Source organism: Paramormyrops kingsleyae, chromosome 2 (genome assembly GCF_048594095.1).
Source record: "Paramormyrops kingsleyae isolate MSU_618 chromosome 2, PKINGS_0.4, whole genome shotgun sequence".
NCBI classification, from domain to species: domain Eukaryota; kingdom Metazoa; phylum Chordata; class Actinopteri; order Osteoglossiformes; family Mormyridae; genus Paramormyrops; species Paramormyrops kingsleyae.
In genome coordinates this window covers 27,026,591-27,040,220 of record NC_132798.1, presented here as the reverse complement: position 1 = coordinate 27,040,220, position 13,630 = coordinate 27,026,591, and the positions used below count along the sequence as shown (strand labels likewise).

The 13,630-nt window shown below is 38.7% G+C and overlaps 1 protein-coding gene across 5 annotated transcripts in view; it reads left to right on the top strand.

Annotated features, from left to right (window-relative positions):
• Nucleotides 1-13,630, top strand: part of LOC111850305 (protein unc-13 homolog B-like) — a 51,202-nt gene that overhangs the window by 13,370 nt on the left and 24,202 nt on the right. For 3 of the 5 annotated variants that reach the window (XM_072708857.1, XM_072708856.1, XM_072708855.1), the window contains exons 4-20: nt 1,162-1,211; nt 1,492-1,567; nt 3,262-3,336; nt 3,677-3,896; nt 4,492-4,719; nt 5,579-5,720; nt 5,867-6,036; nt 8,297-8,412; nt 8,815-8,978; nt 9,602-9,752; nt 10,361-10,429; nt 10,683-10,772; nt 10,950-11,090; nt 11,765-11,895; nt 11,975-12,060; nt 12,420-12,455; nt 13,534-13,575. In XM_072708857.1, the coding sequence (XP_072564958.1) occupies nt 1,162-1,211; nt 1,492-1,567; nt 3,262-3,336; nt 3,677-3,896; nt 4,492-4,719; nt 5,579-5,720; nt 5,867-6,036; nt 8,297-8,412; nt 8,815-8,978; nt 9,602-9,752; nt 10,361-10,429; nt 10,683-10,772; nt 10,950-11,090; nt 11,765-11,895; nt 11,975-12,060; nt 12,420-12,455; nt 13,534-13,575 (1,987 nt within the window). The remainder of the gene's footprint in view (nt 1-1,161; nt 1,212-1,491; nt 1,568-3,261; nt 3,337-3,676; nt 3,897-4,491; nt 4,720-5,578; nt 5,721-5,866; nt 6,037-8,296; nt 8,413-8,814; nt 8,979-9,601; nt 9,753-10,360; nt 10,430-10,682; nt 10,773-10,949; nt 11,091-11,764; nt 11,896-11,974; nt 12,061-12,419; nt 12,456-13,533; nt 13,576-13,630) is intronic. The other 2 variants (XM_072708858.1, XM_023824048.2) reach the window with 2 other exon arrangements.

Sequence of the window (13,630 nt, the reverse complement as noted above, 5' to 3'; positions counted from 1 at the left end):
TGTCCAATACGGCCCGCGGGATGATTTGAACAATAGTATTAAATATCAAATCTTTTTTATTATCATCATTATTATTAGTAGTAGTAGTATTAAAAAGGAATAAGCGTGTTATTGAACAGTTTCTGAGGACTTGTTAAATGCAGTTTTACAGAATATAGTGCATTTGTTGTAATTTGATGCACTATGATTAAAAAAAAATAATAATAAATTCGGCACGCACATGGTCACATTTTCTTCTCATCCGGCCCTCACCCTAAAATGAGTTTGACACCCCTGCTTTAAGACATACAGTATGCAGAAATTCAGACCGCAGGTCAGTTTTATCTGTGCAGTTCTTGTGTGATTAAGCATGTAGAGAGATTATGTCCCTGATTACTACCTTGTCTCATTTGGCTTAGTGTTTTTCCACAGGCTCAATAGTGAAATTCTTTCTGGGCTTTAATGGAGAGTAATAAGCAGGATCTCTTCATGGCTATTTATGGATGAATGCTCTGGTTTCAGATACCCAGTATGACTTTATGCGTTATAGCGGAAGATCCCTGACAGGATGAGGTTAGCAGAGGGACAGCTGCAGTAATCAAATCCCCGCAGGCCGGAGTATCCACACGCCCAGACATCTCAAGCTGTCTTTTCATTTGCTGTGCTGTGACCATCACAAAACCTTTGTTTACGCTCTGGCACCTCTGTTAAGCATCCACTTTCTTATTGAGATGTTGTTTTTTATAGAAAAGAGAATACCAGTACTTTGTGGTTTGTGCTTTGAGCTTTTAATCATTGCAACTTTTTGATGTTTTCTTTTATGATGCCTGCGCACCATTACCTTCTGGACTATTACACTCCTCCTGCTGTTCCTTTACGTCCAGTCCTGCTTTCTTCCTTGTCCAATTACGTGTTAGTGTAGTTTTATACATATTTACATTTGGGTGACCTTATGTCTTAACAGACATCATTAAGTCACCTTTTAAGGACCGAATAAAAACTAAATTGTCTGTAGCACGCGATGCTAATGTAGTGGCAGTTATGGCTTCCACAAAGCTGAAATCTACCTGGTCTAATCTGTTCTGCTATCTTTGTGCTCCAGCATGCTTTTTATGAAGAAGACTTTCCTGACTTCATACCATGAGTCCATCATTGCTTTCTGGTCTGTCTTGTGTTAAACAGAACCGTGAAGGTAATGGCGGCATCAGCAAACACCCATGGCTCAAGTCTAGGTGAGTAATGAAGCATCTCTGTCCCCTCACAATGTTACCTACTTATTGCTAGCAAGAAACTTTATCATTTCTTATCTAAACAATGAATAATGGGAAGTGGAGCAAATTATTTTTTTCCCATAAGCCTTGAGCAAAAGTGAAATAATCCACTGTGCTTTTATTTGCTTAGCCGAAAACTAATTCAGATGAATTAAAATACTTTGTTCAGGAGACATACGAAGGAAATTTTTCCGTTTAAGAAATGTAAATGTGGGTCTGTATTGTATATCTGGATCCATAGTGGAGGGGATAACTTTGGGATTGACAGCATGCCTGATCTACGGAAGAAAAGGCCCATCCCACTGGTCAGCGACTTGGTGAGTGCTGGTCTCATCAAGGTCCTCCTGTGCAGTGGCGGCTGGTGAAAAAAATTCTTGGTGGGGCTGACGTACCAATAGATTTCCCCTAGTCCAGTATAAGCATTCAAATGAACAGTCAGAAAATGACAACAATTTCACAATCATAATTTAATTTCCTTCTCAAAATCAGCAGTTTCACAGATAAAGTAAAATAACAATTTACAGCTATTGTTTTATTTTGGGCTTGTCGGGTCCCAGCTCCTTAATGTGGATTTTTTCCACCATCGTTTTTCCACTTCTCGCAAAAGGGTAATTCAATAACGATCTCACCGAATTTAGTGGAAGCTGCCCCTCAACTGTGGTTGTCAACATCATCTCTCTCTGACTGACTGACCTGAGAGCAATCTAAAACTTTCCCTTTTTTTCTGTATTAGGGGCGAAATTTCCAGTGTCCCAAAACCACTTAATTCGGCAATGCTGATAGGCCAAATTTTTATTATTTTCGCCTAGCAACCATACACGATTGGCTATTTCGCTGTACTTCTGGGGTGCTTTGATGAGCGCCCAAGAAGAGAAATGATTGGTGGAAATCTGTCGGTGGAAATTCACTGTTGAATGAGAGTCAGTCGGTAGAAATGTTGTTTAAATAATTCAGATTGCATGTAGGCACACACTATTAAGTAAAACTGACATTAATAATATATATATTTTATATTCCTCCCACATCTGGGAGGGTGGTGCCTGAGCGCCCCCTATGGGCCAGCCGCCACTGCTCCAGTGTAATACATGCATGATTTCAAGGACAATCATCAATTATTATTATAATTAAATATCATGATTAGAGGTGTATTCACTGAATATGTCCATTGTTTCTGTATTAATAATCTAACATTTACCAGTACTGTGCATATGTTACTTAATGTCACATTAAATCATTGTGAAATAGGCAATTTTAACAATTGAGAATTGTTTATTAGAATGCTTAAATTAACTCTTTGTTATTCCCTTCATTGCACTCTTGTTTTATGTCCAGGCTATGGTAAGTGGATTCTTATCTTAGTAATTCAGTGCTCACGTGTTGGATTTTTACCTCATCCTTGTTTGTAATTTTCTTTACTTTTCATTACCGTATTGAAGAAAGAGATTTTTAAAGTCAATTTCATGCATAGTAAAAATCAACTAATTGTCAGTCATCTATAATGTGACCGAATAGCAGTTACTCTAAACTGGCCAGTATGGGAGGCCATCGATATAAAAAAATGGAATGGCTGCGATAAGCAGGCTAGAGCTTCGATTTTGATTTTCACCTGGCTTGACTCCTTGGCTGAGAAATAGATCTGAAATTGTCTAGTCTATTGCTGGATCGGCTGCACGACAAATAATGTGTAATGGAGAGTGGTAATGATTTTTTTGTTGTTGTAATAGATGCAACATGGAAGAAGAAAATTAAAGCTACCCACTCTGTACTTTATGTGCACCACTGATGCTTAAAAAAAGTTAATGTGTACTTTATGACTACTTAATGAAACTTTACACTCGATGAAAACCATTTTATGAAAACCATTCCCCTAAGACAACATTTTTTTTTTTACTATTTTCAAGTAAATTGCGCTGTTGTGATGCTAAGTTTACTACATAAACTGGGTTGTGTTTTGCATTGTCTGTGATTGGTGGAGGCTGACCTGTCATGTTGCTTGTCATGTGGCGTGCAGTCCCTTGTCCAGTCCAGGAAGGCTGGCATCACCTCTGCCCTGGCCACAAGGACCTCCCTGAAAGATGAGGACCTGGTGAATACATTGCATTTATTTCTTCTGCTACTGACTGACATGGAGCGAATATAAGTCCTCATGCATACTTTTCATGAACATTGATTTTTGCCCCCAATAATCGTAGGGCACAGTGAAATGTGTTGCTTTGAGCACTTGTTTTGTCTCTAATAATAATAATGATGATTCATGGGCTTGGAGGGGCAAACAATAGAATCTGTCTTATCTAAATACTAAACGGTGCTCCATATTTGTATGTTATTTTTCTTTATACCTAAAAAAAGTAATTCTTTCTTGCTCTTTATTTTCGTTCTCTTACATTCATCTCATGCCTCATGTCTGTCTGCCTGCCCTGCTGCAGAAGAACCATGTCTACAAGAAGACTCTGCAGGCTCTCGTTTACCCCATCTCCTGCACCACCCCCCACAACTTTGAGGTGTGGACGGCCACCACACCCACCTACTGCTACGAGTGTGAGGGGTTGTTATGGGGCATTGCACGGCAGGGCCTGAAGTGCTCGGAGTGTGGTGTCAAGTGCCACGAGAAATGCCAGGACCTGCTCAATGCAGACTGTCTGCAACGTGAGTCACGGTCTTACCATATATTGTCGTGGCTAGGGAATTCTGGGAAATCAGAAGAGTCCATCATCTATTCCATAGCGTAGTATCACACTGAAATCCAGTGTTTATAGCTATACTGAGAAGCATAAATATGTAAAACAAATAAGGGCAGTCAGATTGTTAATGCCGTATGTCAAGAATCATTTGTTTCTTCTGGATTTCTTATGTATAAATGTAAATCTCCGGAGCATTCTAGACTTGCCTAGAAGTAACTGCCAGAGGTTATTTGTTTGTAATATCGCAGGTTACACACTAATACAGAATAACTGATACTTAAATTCATTTGTGAATTTGTTTAAAAATTGTTTTATATGTCTGGATGAATCTGTTGTTAAATTACTTTTTTGAGAATGCAGTTTGTGTGTTTAATTTTCATAATGAATGTGTATTCATAATATTAAATATTAAGTAGTATTACAATTATAGCTACAATTTATAGTGTTTATTGTTTAAATGTCAAAATTGTTTTCTGTAGGCCTTGATTTGGATGGCATGCACAAACAATTGTCAGCTTCATTTGTCACAGATGCATTTATTTGTTTGTTTGTTTTTGTAGGTGCAGCAGAGAAAAGTTCCAAAATGGGAGCTGAGGATCGCACCCAGAGCATCATAATGGCCATGAAAGACCGCATGAAAATCCGTGAGAGAAACAAACCGGAGATCTTCGAGGAAATCCGAGACGTGTTTGGTGTTAGCAAACTTGCCCATGCCCAGCAGATGAAGGCTGTCAAGCAGAGTGTGTTGGACGGTACCTCAAAGTGGTCAGCCAAGATCACAATCACCGGTAAACTGATTTCACTAACAAAACTGAATATACACCATACATATGCAATGCTGTTGGATATACAATTTCATACAATCTGTAGACTTCTAAGGACATGATTTACCATTGCAGTTATAAACATACTGGGGGCCCAGGCATACATGTGGTACACACGTGTGGTTAGTCATGTTTGGGTACATGTTGTAATAGCGATTGCACTGTGCTTTAAGTCACAATGGTGAAACAGATGGCAATTAAAATCAATAACTAGAAAACATATGAAGTTTTATTGTGCTTGCCATAATTCATTATTGTTATGTCAACTGAAAAAAACATCATCATACATAAAAATGTGCAATTGCAGCTTAAGGTGTGCAGATAACATTTATTTTCACAGAAAAGGCAATATTCCAACTACAAGATCCTGAATTTTGCGGAGGAATAATGTAAAGATCTGGAACAAACAGTCCTGCTTTTGTCCTCATGACATTTCATAATGGTAGCTGTGTAGCATTTCCATGTATTCAGGCAAGGATTCAGCAAGCAAGACATTAAGTGCAATTTGTCATTTTGTCTTATTCTATACTTTCCCCCAGTCTTAATTTCCTATACGGTACTTTGTATTTTATCTTAATCGTTAGGTCATATTTACTAAACTTCAGGTATGCAGTGGATTTTAAAATATCTTTTCTGAAAAAAAAATCAAATTCCTATCATTAGTTTACAGGAATTAAGTAATATATAAGATATACTTATAATATTTAGGGTATGAATATACTAATATATGGGCTTGAACTACTACACTGTATAATGGGAAATGCTTCCTTTCTGTTGAATTGGAGTCCTTGCTGATATAAGTGAAACAACTTGTTTTCAACAGTGGTGTCTGCTCAGGGTCTGCAGGCCAAAGACAGAACGGGTTCGAGTGATCCCTATGTAACAGTGCAGGTGGGGAAGACTAAGAAGCGGACCAGGACTATTTACGGAAACCTTAACCCAGTCTGGGAGGAGAAATTTAACTTGTGAGTCACATCCTCCGTTGCCAACACATTGAGATTTCACGCCACAGAATAATGGTTAACCCTAACCTTTTAATATATGTCACACCTATTAGAGTACAGTACTGTTGCTAGTCTTGCAGTGATGATTTTTTCCAAACTTTCTTTAGCGAATGTCACAACTCCTCAGACCGGATCAAGGTTCGTGTGTGGGATGAAGATGATGACATCAAGTCTAGAGTGAAGCAACGACTCAAGCGAGAGTCTGACGACTTCCTGGGACAGAGCATCATCGAGGTCCGCACTTTATGTGGAGAGATGGATGTCTGGTACAACCTGGGTGAGTGTTCAGTCTACTCAGCTTCTAAATCAACTATGCCATATGTTTGATGAACACTGTGGCTTTCATGTGTCCACGTAGTTAGTTCAAGTTGAAAGTTCCTTCCATTGTATGGAGATACTTGTGGGATCCTTAGATGAATTGTGCTGGTTATTGGGAAAGATAGTCAGCCTCTTCTCATTAGGGCGTCACAGATGACAATGGAGATGGTGTGGGTTGGTGGCACTGATGCTAATGTCATGGTGTGGGTTGTTGATAGTGGATCCTTAGCTGAAAGACAGATAATTGGTGTTTTACAAGTATATCATTTTACAATGAATAATGTTAATGAAATTTGACGTATGTCATTTGTTTGATCTTAATGATAATCGTAAAAATTACTCTTTTTTTTCTGCTCAAACTTAGTAATTCTATTAGGATTTTATGTGCTGTTTGGTTTTATATTTATAAATAAATTTATAGCAGTGTTTAACTAGAAAGTTAGTATGATTGTGACTTGTCCTACCTTGTCATTTAATTAAAAGCAACATTGGAATTTAATTTTGCCGGGCACTTACTTGATTACTGGTGTAGCCTCATACCTGCAGAGGTTCAGCTTGGATTCCTGTCGCTGGGTCTGTGAGTGTAGACTTACAGTAGCATGTTCTCCCTGCATTCATTTCCTTTGGCTTCATTGTTTTCCTCCCATAGCTAAAGAACGTGTACTTAGGTGATATGGTGCAAATTGCCCAAAGCATTTGCCCTGTGATGGATAACTCTGTGTTCCTGGGGTTCATCTCCAGTGTCACGTGATCCGGTACTGGAGAAGTAGTTGGATGGATGGAATTTTGCCAGTTAAAATAGTAGCACATTTCACCGTGGCTATATAGGTCTCGAGTTATGTGTGTACTCAGTGTCTAAACACAGGAAGGAATCACCACATACTTAGAGGTGCCTTAGAGTAGGCATGACAATCATCATTATCAGTCAACCACTATGCTGTCTTTTTCTTTGCCTATTAACTCTGGAGGACAAAACACACTTTTTAAATATGCTCTCCTAAAACAAGCAGAGCAGAAAATGTTGATGTATTTACTAAATCTTTCTAGTCATTTCTAGTAAGTTCTATAACTTCCCAAAAGCCATGCAATTTTTTTCAGAATGTATTATTTAATAATTTTCTAGTTCAGGAAATGTGGCTCAGTTAATTAATTGTAGATGTTTATCAAGCATTCTAAATACTTTTCTATTTACAATTAATAAAACTAATCCTACTTTTTTGTGAAATTTAAATTTAAAGGAAGGTAACAGAATTCAGCCTATGTCAAAGATGGCACAGTAAAGGTCATTCAGAGCAGGTTAAATCAAACTGATCATCTATATAACTGGAATGTTAATTTGGAAAGCCAGTAAACATTAGTAGTACCTTTTATTTGATCACTTTATTAATTTATTAAGTTGCTTCATTTCCTAATATGGATAGTTTATACTTTGCACAAGCAGTGGTTGTGATATATGATTGGAAGAAGATATTCCTCAGCTTTCCATTAATATCAAAAAGGTACACTAGCTTTCCCCACCCACTGAAGCACAGTGAGAATGTAACATATTTTGCCATAGTATGGATTGCCAGAACCGGCTGTCTCAATGTGCTTCTGAAGTCCAAATCCCCTGTGAGGCTGGCTTTGGTACCTGCTGTCTTTTTCTGTCCCACACTCTCTTTCTCTTTTTTATTTCTCGTATTCCCCATAAGAGAAGCTCTTCCTTCAGCATCCTTGAGTCTGGCCTTTCGGTGTACTTTCTTCCCCCTACTCTCCTTGCTCTGTACCACACCTATGACTTAATGATCATTCATCCTTTCCATCGGTGCCCAATCTGCCGCCTTCCCTTCTACACAGGAGTAGCTCTCCGCACCTGTACATTTCTCTGGGTTGCTGCTCTCACAGTATTTTTTTTTCTTCTTTTTCTTCATTATTTGCGGTACTTACTATTACTATTTCTTGCCATTGTTGCTTTTTTTTTAATTTCATCCATCATCTTCTTCATGATTTTTCCGTCTCTTCCTTCTCCCTTTCATCGAGTGTACAGGGAATATTTACCAGTCATTGTGAAAATGTAACAAGCAAGGCAAAGACAGGTAAATATTGCAGTTTGGACGAGCGTGGGAATAAAAAGAACGATTACTGAGAAGGTATCATTGACTGATCATTTTTTAATGTGACTGTAAAGACACCGATCTCTAATTTAGCCTTAATTGAAGTCTGCTTCATTTTATCTGCAGAGAAAAGGACAGATAAGTCAGCCGTGTCAGGAGCCATCAGGCTGCAGATCAATGTGGAGATTAAAGGAGAGGAGAAGGTGGCTTCCTACCATGTTCAATACACTTGTCTACATGAGGTAAAACAATGTTCACCTATGGCACTGCCATGCCTAGTTTTCTGTTGTGCGCACACTGAAACACACACATACACAGGAGGGCATGGTATACCTAGTTCACTCAGTGCCATCTCTTAAGTACTGCTGTCTAGCCGAAATAAAGAACTGGACTTCTGTTTCTGCAATGACTGCATATATTATTTTTCTCACTCTCATCTAAAAACAATGTAGGTTGTTTTTTAAACTGTAAATCTAATAACATTTTTTTTTATAAAATCCACTTTCATACTGTATACACAGTATTATAAGGATATTTCATTTGTTGTTTCTGGTTGAGTATCAGTGAATAGTGCTTCCATTTGTGTCGCTCGGTGAGTTCTGTGTGCATTATGGGTAAATGGCACAGACTGTCTTTTATCCCAGAATATATTCCACCACTGCACTGCTGTCGAGGGCCAGGGTATGGTAAAGATTCCGGACGCTCATGGAGATGATGCCTGGAAGGTGTATTTCGATGAGGTGGCTCAAGAGATCGTGGACGAGTTTGCGATTCGTTACGGCATAGAGTCTATATACCAAGCTATGATGTAAGTTTTTGAAACATCCCATTGAACAAAGTTACGTCCGAAGTAGGTCTTTTAAATGTCTTTTTGAACATTGACAATGCATCCCCTGAGAAGCCAGAATGAAAGGTTTAAGCTCTTATGACGTCTTCAGAACGTGCAATATTCAGTCCTGCACCTGTCTTGCATGTTCCACAGACGTCCAAAAAATCTCCAAGCCAGACATTATAGACTATATAAATGCAAATGTGATTAAAGAAGAATAGCAACAGTATAAAATTAAATTTTAGATGCTGCTCACTGGTGAGTTGTGCTATTTTTAGAACAGGTCCGCGGGCAACTCATGTGGTCCTTGGGGGCATCGTGGTCCCCGCGGGCACCATGTTGGTGGCCCCTAATCTACGACATCTGGGACTAGGACCCCAAATGCTGTTTTTTGAGTCTAATGGTTCATCATATTTTCATCTATTTCACCTTTGTTTCTAAATACCCGGCTTTTACCTTGATTTTTCAAAATGAAGTATGTATTACTTGTATTGCCAGGTCAATCCAGCATTTATCATGTATTAATGCATTTATAAGTCAATGGATGAATCTGTTAAGGCGAGGTGCTTTAACAGCACCCTTTTCGTCCTTGCTTTCCACAGACATTATGCTTGCTTATCATCCAAGTACATGCTATCCGGTGTGCCTGCAGTGATGAGCACACTGCTGGCCAACATAAATGCCTTCTATGCCCACCCCACAGCCCCCACCAATGTATCAGCCTGTGACCGATTTGCTGCTTCCAACTTTGGGGTATGTCCTCTTACTTCTGGTCAAGACCACTGGAAATACACTTCATATAATTGGGTAAAAAAAGCAATTGGCTTGCTTCAGCCATGGATGTGTTTAGAGGGGTTGTTGTACCCACTCAATGTTTCAATTATGTAGTAACCAAATATGATTAGATAACTCACCTATTCTCTTGATTTTTTTTGTTATGTTTTGTTCCTAACCTATAGGTTCCAAACCTATACAAAAGTAGTTCATTTAGCAAGTTTTATGGGAATCTCATTATAACCTCTAGCTATATCTGTTCATTGAAGGGCACAGTATTTTCTGACTTAAAAACATTACAGCTGGCAATTAATACATTCCAGTGGTTTATCATGTAAAATTAGTGAGAGTAGCTGTAAAGGGAAGTGAGGGGGGGTGGTTATTTAAGTCCAAGCTTCGTATGTACATAGCATATAACACTGCTGGTTATGCAGTTTGTTTTCTGAGTTGAAGGCCGTTTTTCAGCCATAATTGTTTGCCATCAGTTGCAAAAAGGCTGTACCATGAGGGCCAGGGACCCATACCTCAAGCTCACTGCCTGTTTATCATCCTCCCTGCATTTTATTTCTGTCCTTATTTATTGACAGAAAGAACGGTTTGTCAAGCTTCTGGATCAGCTGCACAATTCTCTTCGTATTGACCTCTCATCATACCGTGTGAGTAAAGCACTGATGCTCATAACGATATTGATTGCCTGAATCCCCTTTAATGGGCAATCAAAAGAAGCATTTGATGAGAAGGTTGTCTACCAAGCAAAAAACAAATCTATATTAAAATATTAATAAATATAATGGGTTATTGTAATAAATGTATGTTTAGTGAGCTTATTATCAAATGTGCCTGGCCTGGTTTTTTGTTTGGTAACACAAAAAAATACTGTTTGCTTTAAATAATTTTTTCCTCCAACAGAATAATTTCCCTGTTAGCAGTAAGGAACGCCTGAAAGATCTGAAGTCCACAGTAGATCTTCTGACCAGCATAGCCTTCTTTAGGCTAAAGGTCCGTGTCACGTCCGAGTGTAAAGCAGCAACTATGATGACTAAGATGACTGATAATGAACTCTGTTTGCTATGTTTGTCTCTACAATGCTTGTATCTTTATCTATAATGTGTGTGTGTGTGTGTGTGTGTTCTACTACTGTTAAGATCAGAAGTGCTGTTCATTCTGTCTAATTAGGTGCTTGAGCTTCAAAGCCCACCACGGGCTGGACAGGTGGTAAAGGACTGTGTAAAAGCTTGCCTTAACTCCACCTATGAGTACATCTTCAATAACTGCCAAGAACTCTACAGTCGCGAGTATCAGACCCCAATAGACCCTGTGAGTACCATTGCAGTTATGTCTTTAGTCAGTATCTCTCTTCACTCAACTGTGTTTAACTGTGTATAACTTACGATATCGCCGACCAGTTACAGCCTCCCGCTTTTTTCACTATGCCACCATGTATCTATAGATCCATTGCTGTAGAATGTGTCTGCTTGTTCTTGTCAAGGCCATTGAATTTTTACAACGTTTCAAAATCTGTCTAATCTTTTTTATTTCATTTCAACCTTTATTTTTACTTGGAAATACATTGAGGGTAACCCTCATTTACAATGGAGCGACATGTTTACAGTGCAAAGGGATTGAATAAAAATGCAATTAAATGTGCCTGTTATATGGCAAAGTGGCTCAGCAGGCAGAACTATGACTTCACTGCTTCAGGCTGAAGATTTGATTTAAAGTCCAGTTTCCATATTCTTCCCTTGTACGTGCGGGATTTCTGTGGTATCCTGTGTGTGTGTGTGTGTGTGTGTGTGTGTGTGTGTGTGGACCCTATTATTGACTGACATCCCAGGGTGTCCTTTGCCATCTGCCCTTTGCTGTCATCCTGCTTTGCATCATGGGTTATGGAAGAGGAATGGAACTACCCACATACTTATATGTCAGTAACAGGTCTGACTGTTTTTGGGTCCTGTTTTTACATGGAAAATGTTTCATAAATATGTTTCCAGAAGAAAGAAGAAGAAACAGTAGAAGAGCAGGGCCCCAGCATCAAGAACCTGGACTTCTGGCCAAAACTCATAACCTTGATCGTGTCCATCATTGAAGAGGACAGGAACACCTATACTCCAGTGCTCAATCAGTCAGTGCACTTTCATTCAGCATTCTGCTGTTTGAAGTTGTGCAGTCACTTCTCACTTATACTGGTCTTTCTGCTCCAGGTTTCCCCAGGAACTAAACGTTGGGAAAGTCAGTGCAGAGGTTTTATGGACACTGTTTGCCCAGGACATGAAGTATGCCATGGAAGGTGAGGTCCTATGTTCAGTGATGTGTTTTGCTGTGCCTCTGAATTTGCTGCAGATGCAGACAGCCAAGGGCCCATGCAGGGTCACCAACCATCCACACAAACTGTTGAATCAATTTCATATTATTCTGCTAGGTGGAAGAAACCGCAAGTGCTTCGGTGTGTATACTTAGAGAACCATGAATATTTCTGTGCAGGTTTTGGTAAAAAGTCATATGAACCCCTTCATATCGCACTGGAAATCTTCCAGAATTCTTCATGGCTGTTATATATTTACCCTTGTACAGACTGTCCATGTCCACACTCTTCATTTTTTTTGTCGAGATTCAGATATTTCTGTCATTTTGCCTGTTGTTTTTCAGTTCTGGATAGCATTGACCGTTACCATGGAAAAAACGGTAAGGTGTTAGTTATTGTAAAAAAAATCCCATATAGCTGAGGACAGTGCAATCCATTTGTAGATAGGTTAATAACTACAATTTATAGTAGGTATGTATTAATAGCTGTAATGTAATTAGTGTGGTCATCATCAGGGTTCAATTGCTTATATATTAAGTTTCACAAATTTATTGGTAACCCGGGAAAACCTGCCGACAAAGCATCAGCAAGGTCTCTAAATCATACAAAACACTGAGAAAAGAAGATCTGTCACTGAAAATGCTGAGAAGCTGTGCTTCCAGCATCATAACACTAATCTGGGATTATTATAAGTATTACAGCTCCATGTCTACAGTCGATTCCTGAAAAAATGCTTGTATGGGTAGGTATGTGTATGTATGTATATATATATATATATATATGTATATGTGTATATATGTATATAGGTATATATAAAGAGGTTAGTCATGCTTGGCATGAGAGGCTGACAAGCAGTATTGGATGGATATTTTGCCAAAACAACCAACACAGACCAACATCTACATGTCCTACACCAAACAAAATGAAAGTGTGAAAAAAAGACACTACACTACACATAACTCCGTAAGTGACCCATCAACACGCACCAGGAGAGTTGAAAAGAAAAAGGTGAGCGGAGATTTACAGCAATGTACACAAGCAATGAACAGTGATACCCAAATACACCAAATCTAAATAGACTAGAATCAATGTGACTATAATCTAGAAAGGGTTAGGAAAACTCAAAGCCAGTAATTACACTACTACGTAACATAAAATAGTTGTTAGTGATTGAAATATTGAGAAATGCTGTATTATACCACGTTATGAAACAAACTATACTGGAAATCCCACTCCAGAAGTGATGTTATACATGTAGCCATCTTTAATAGATCATTATCAGCACTATTAAACAGTCTGCTGAATCCATTTTGGTTTATTTTCTTACTGCATTGTTGTTTTTTTCTGTTCTGATTTTCATTTTACTTGTCCCATCATAAGTTGTGTTGCCTTTTTTTCTCACTTCCATTTGCTTTGTCGATGTCTTTTTTTGTTTCTCCGTTGATGTGTGTGTTCTAGCCCCAGCCACATTCCGCATACGTAAACAAGAATTTTATGCTGGTAAGAGAATCGTGTGTGTATTTACTGTCCTTGTGTGTCCCACCCACCATCCATC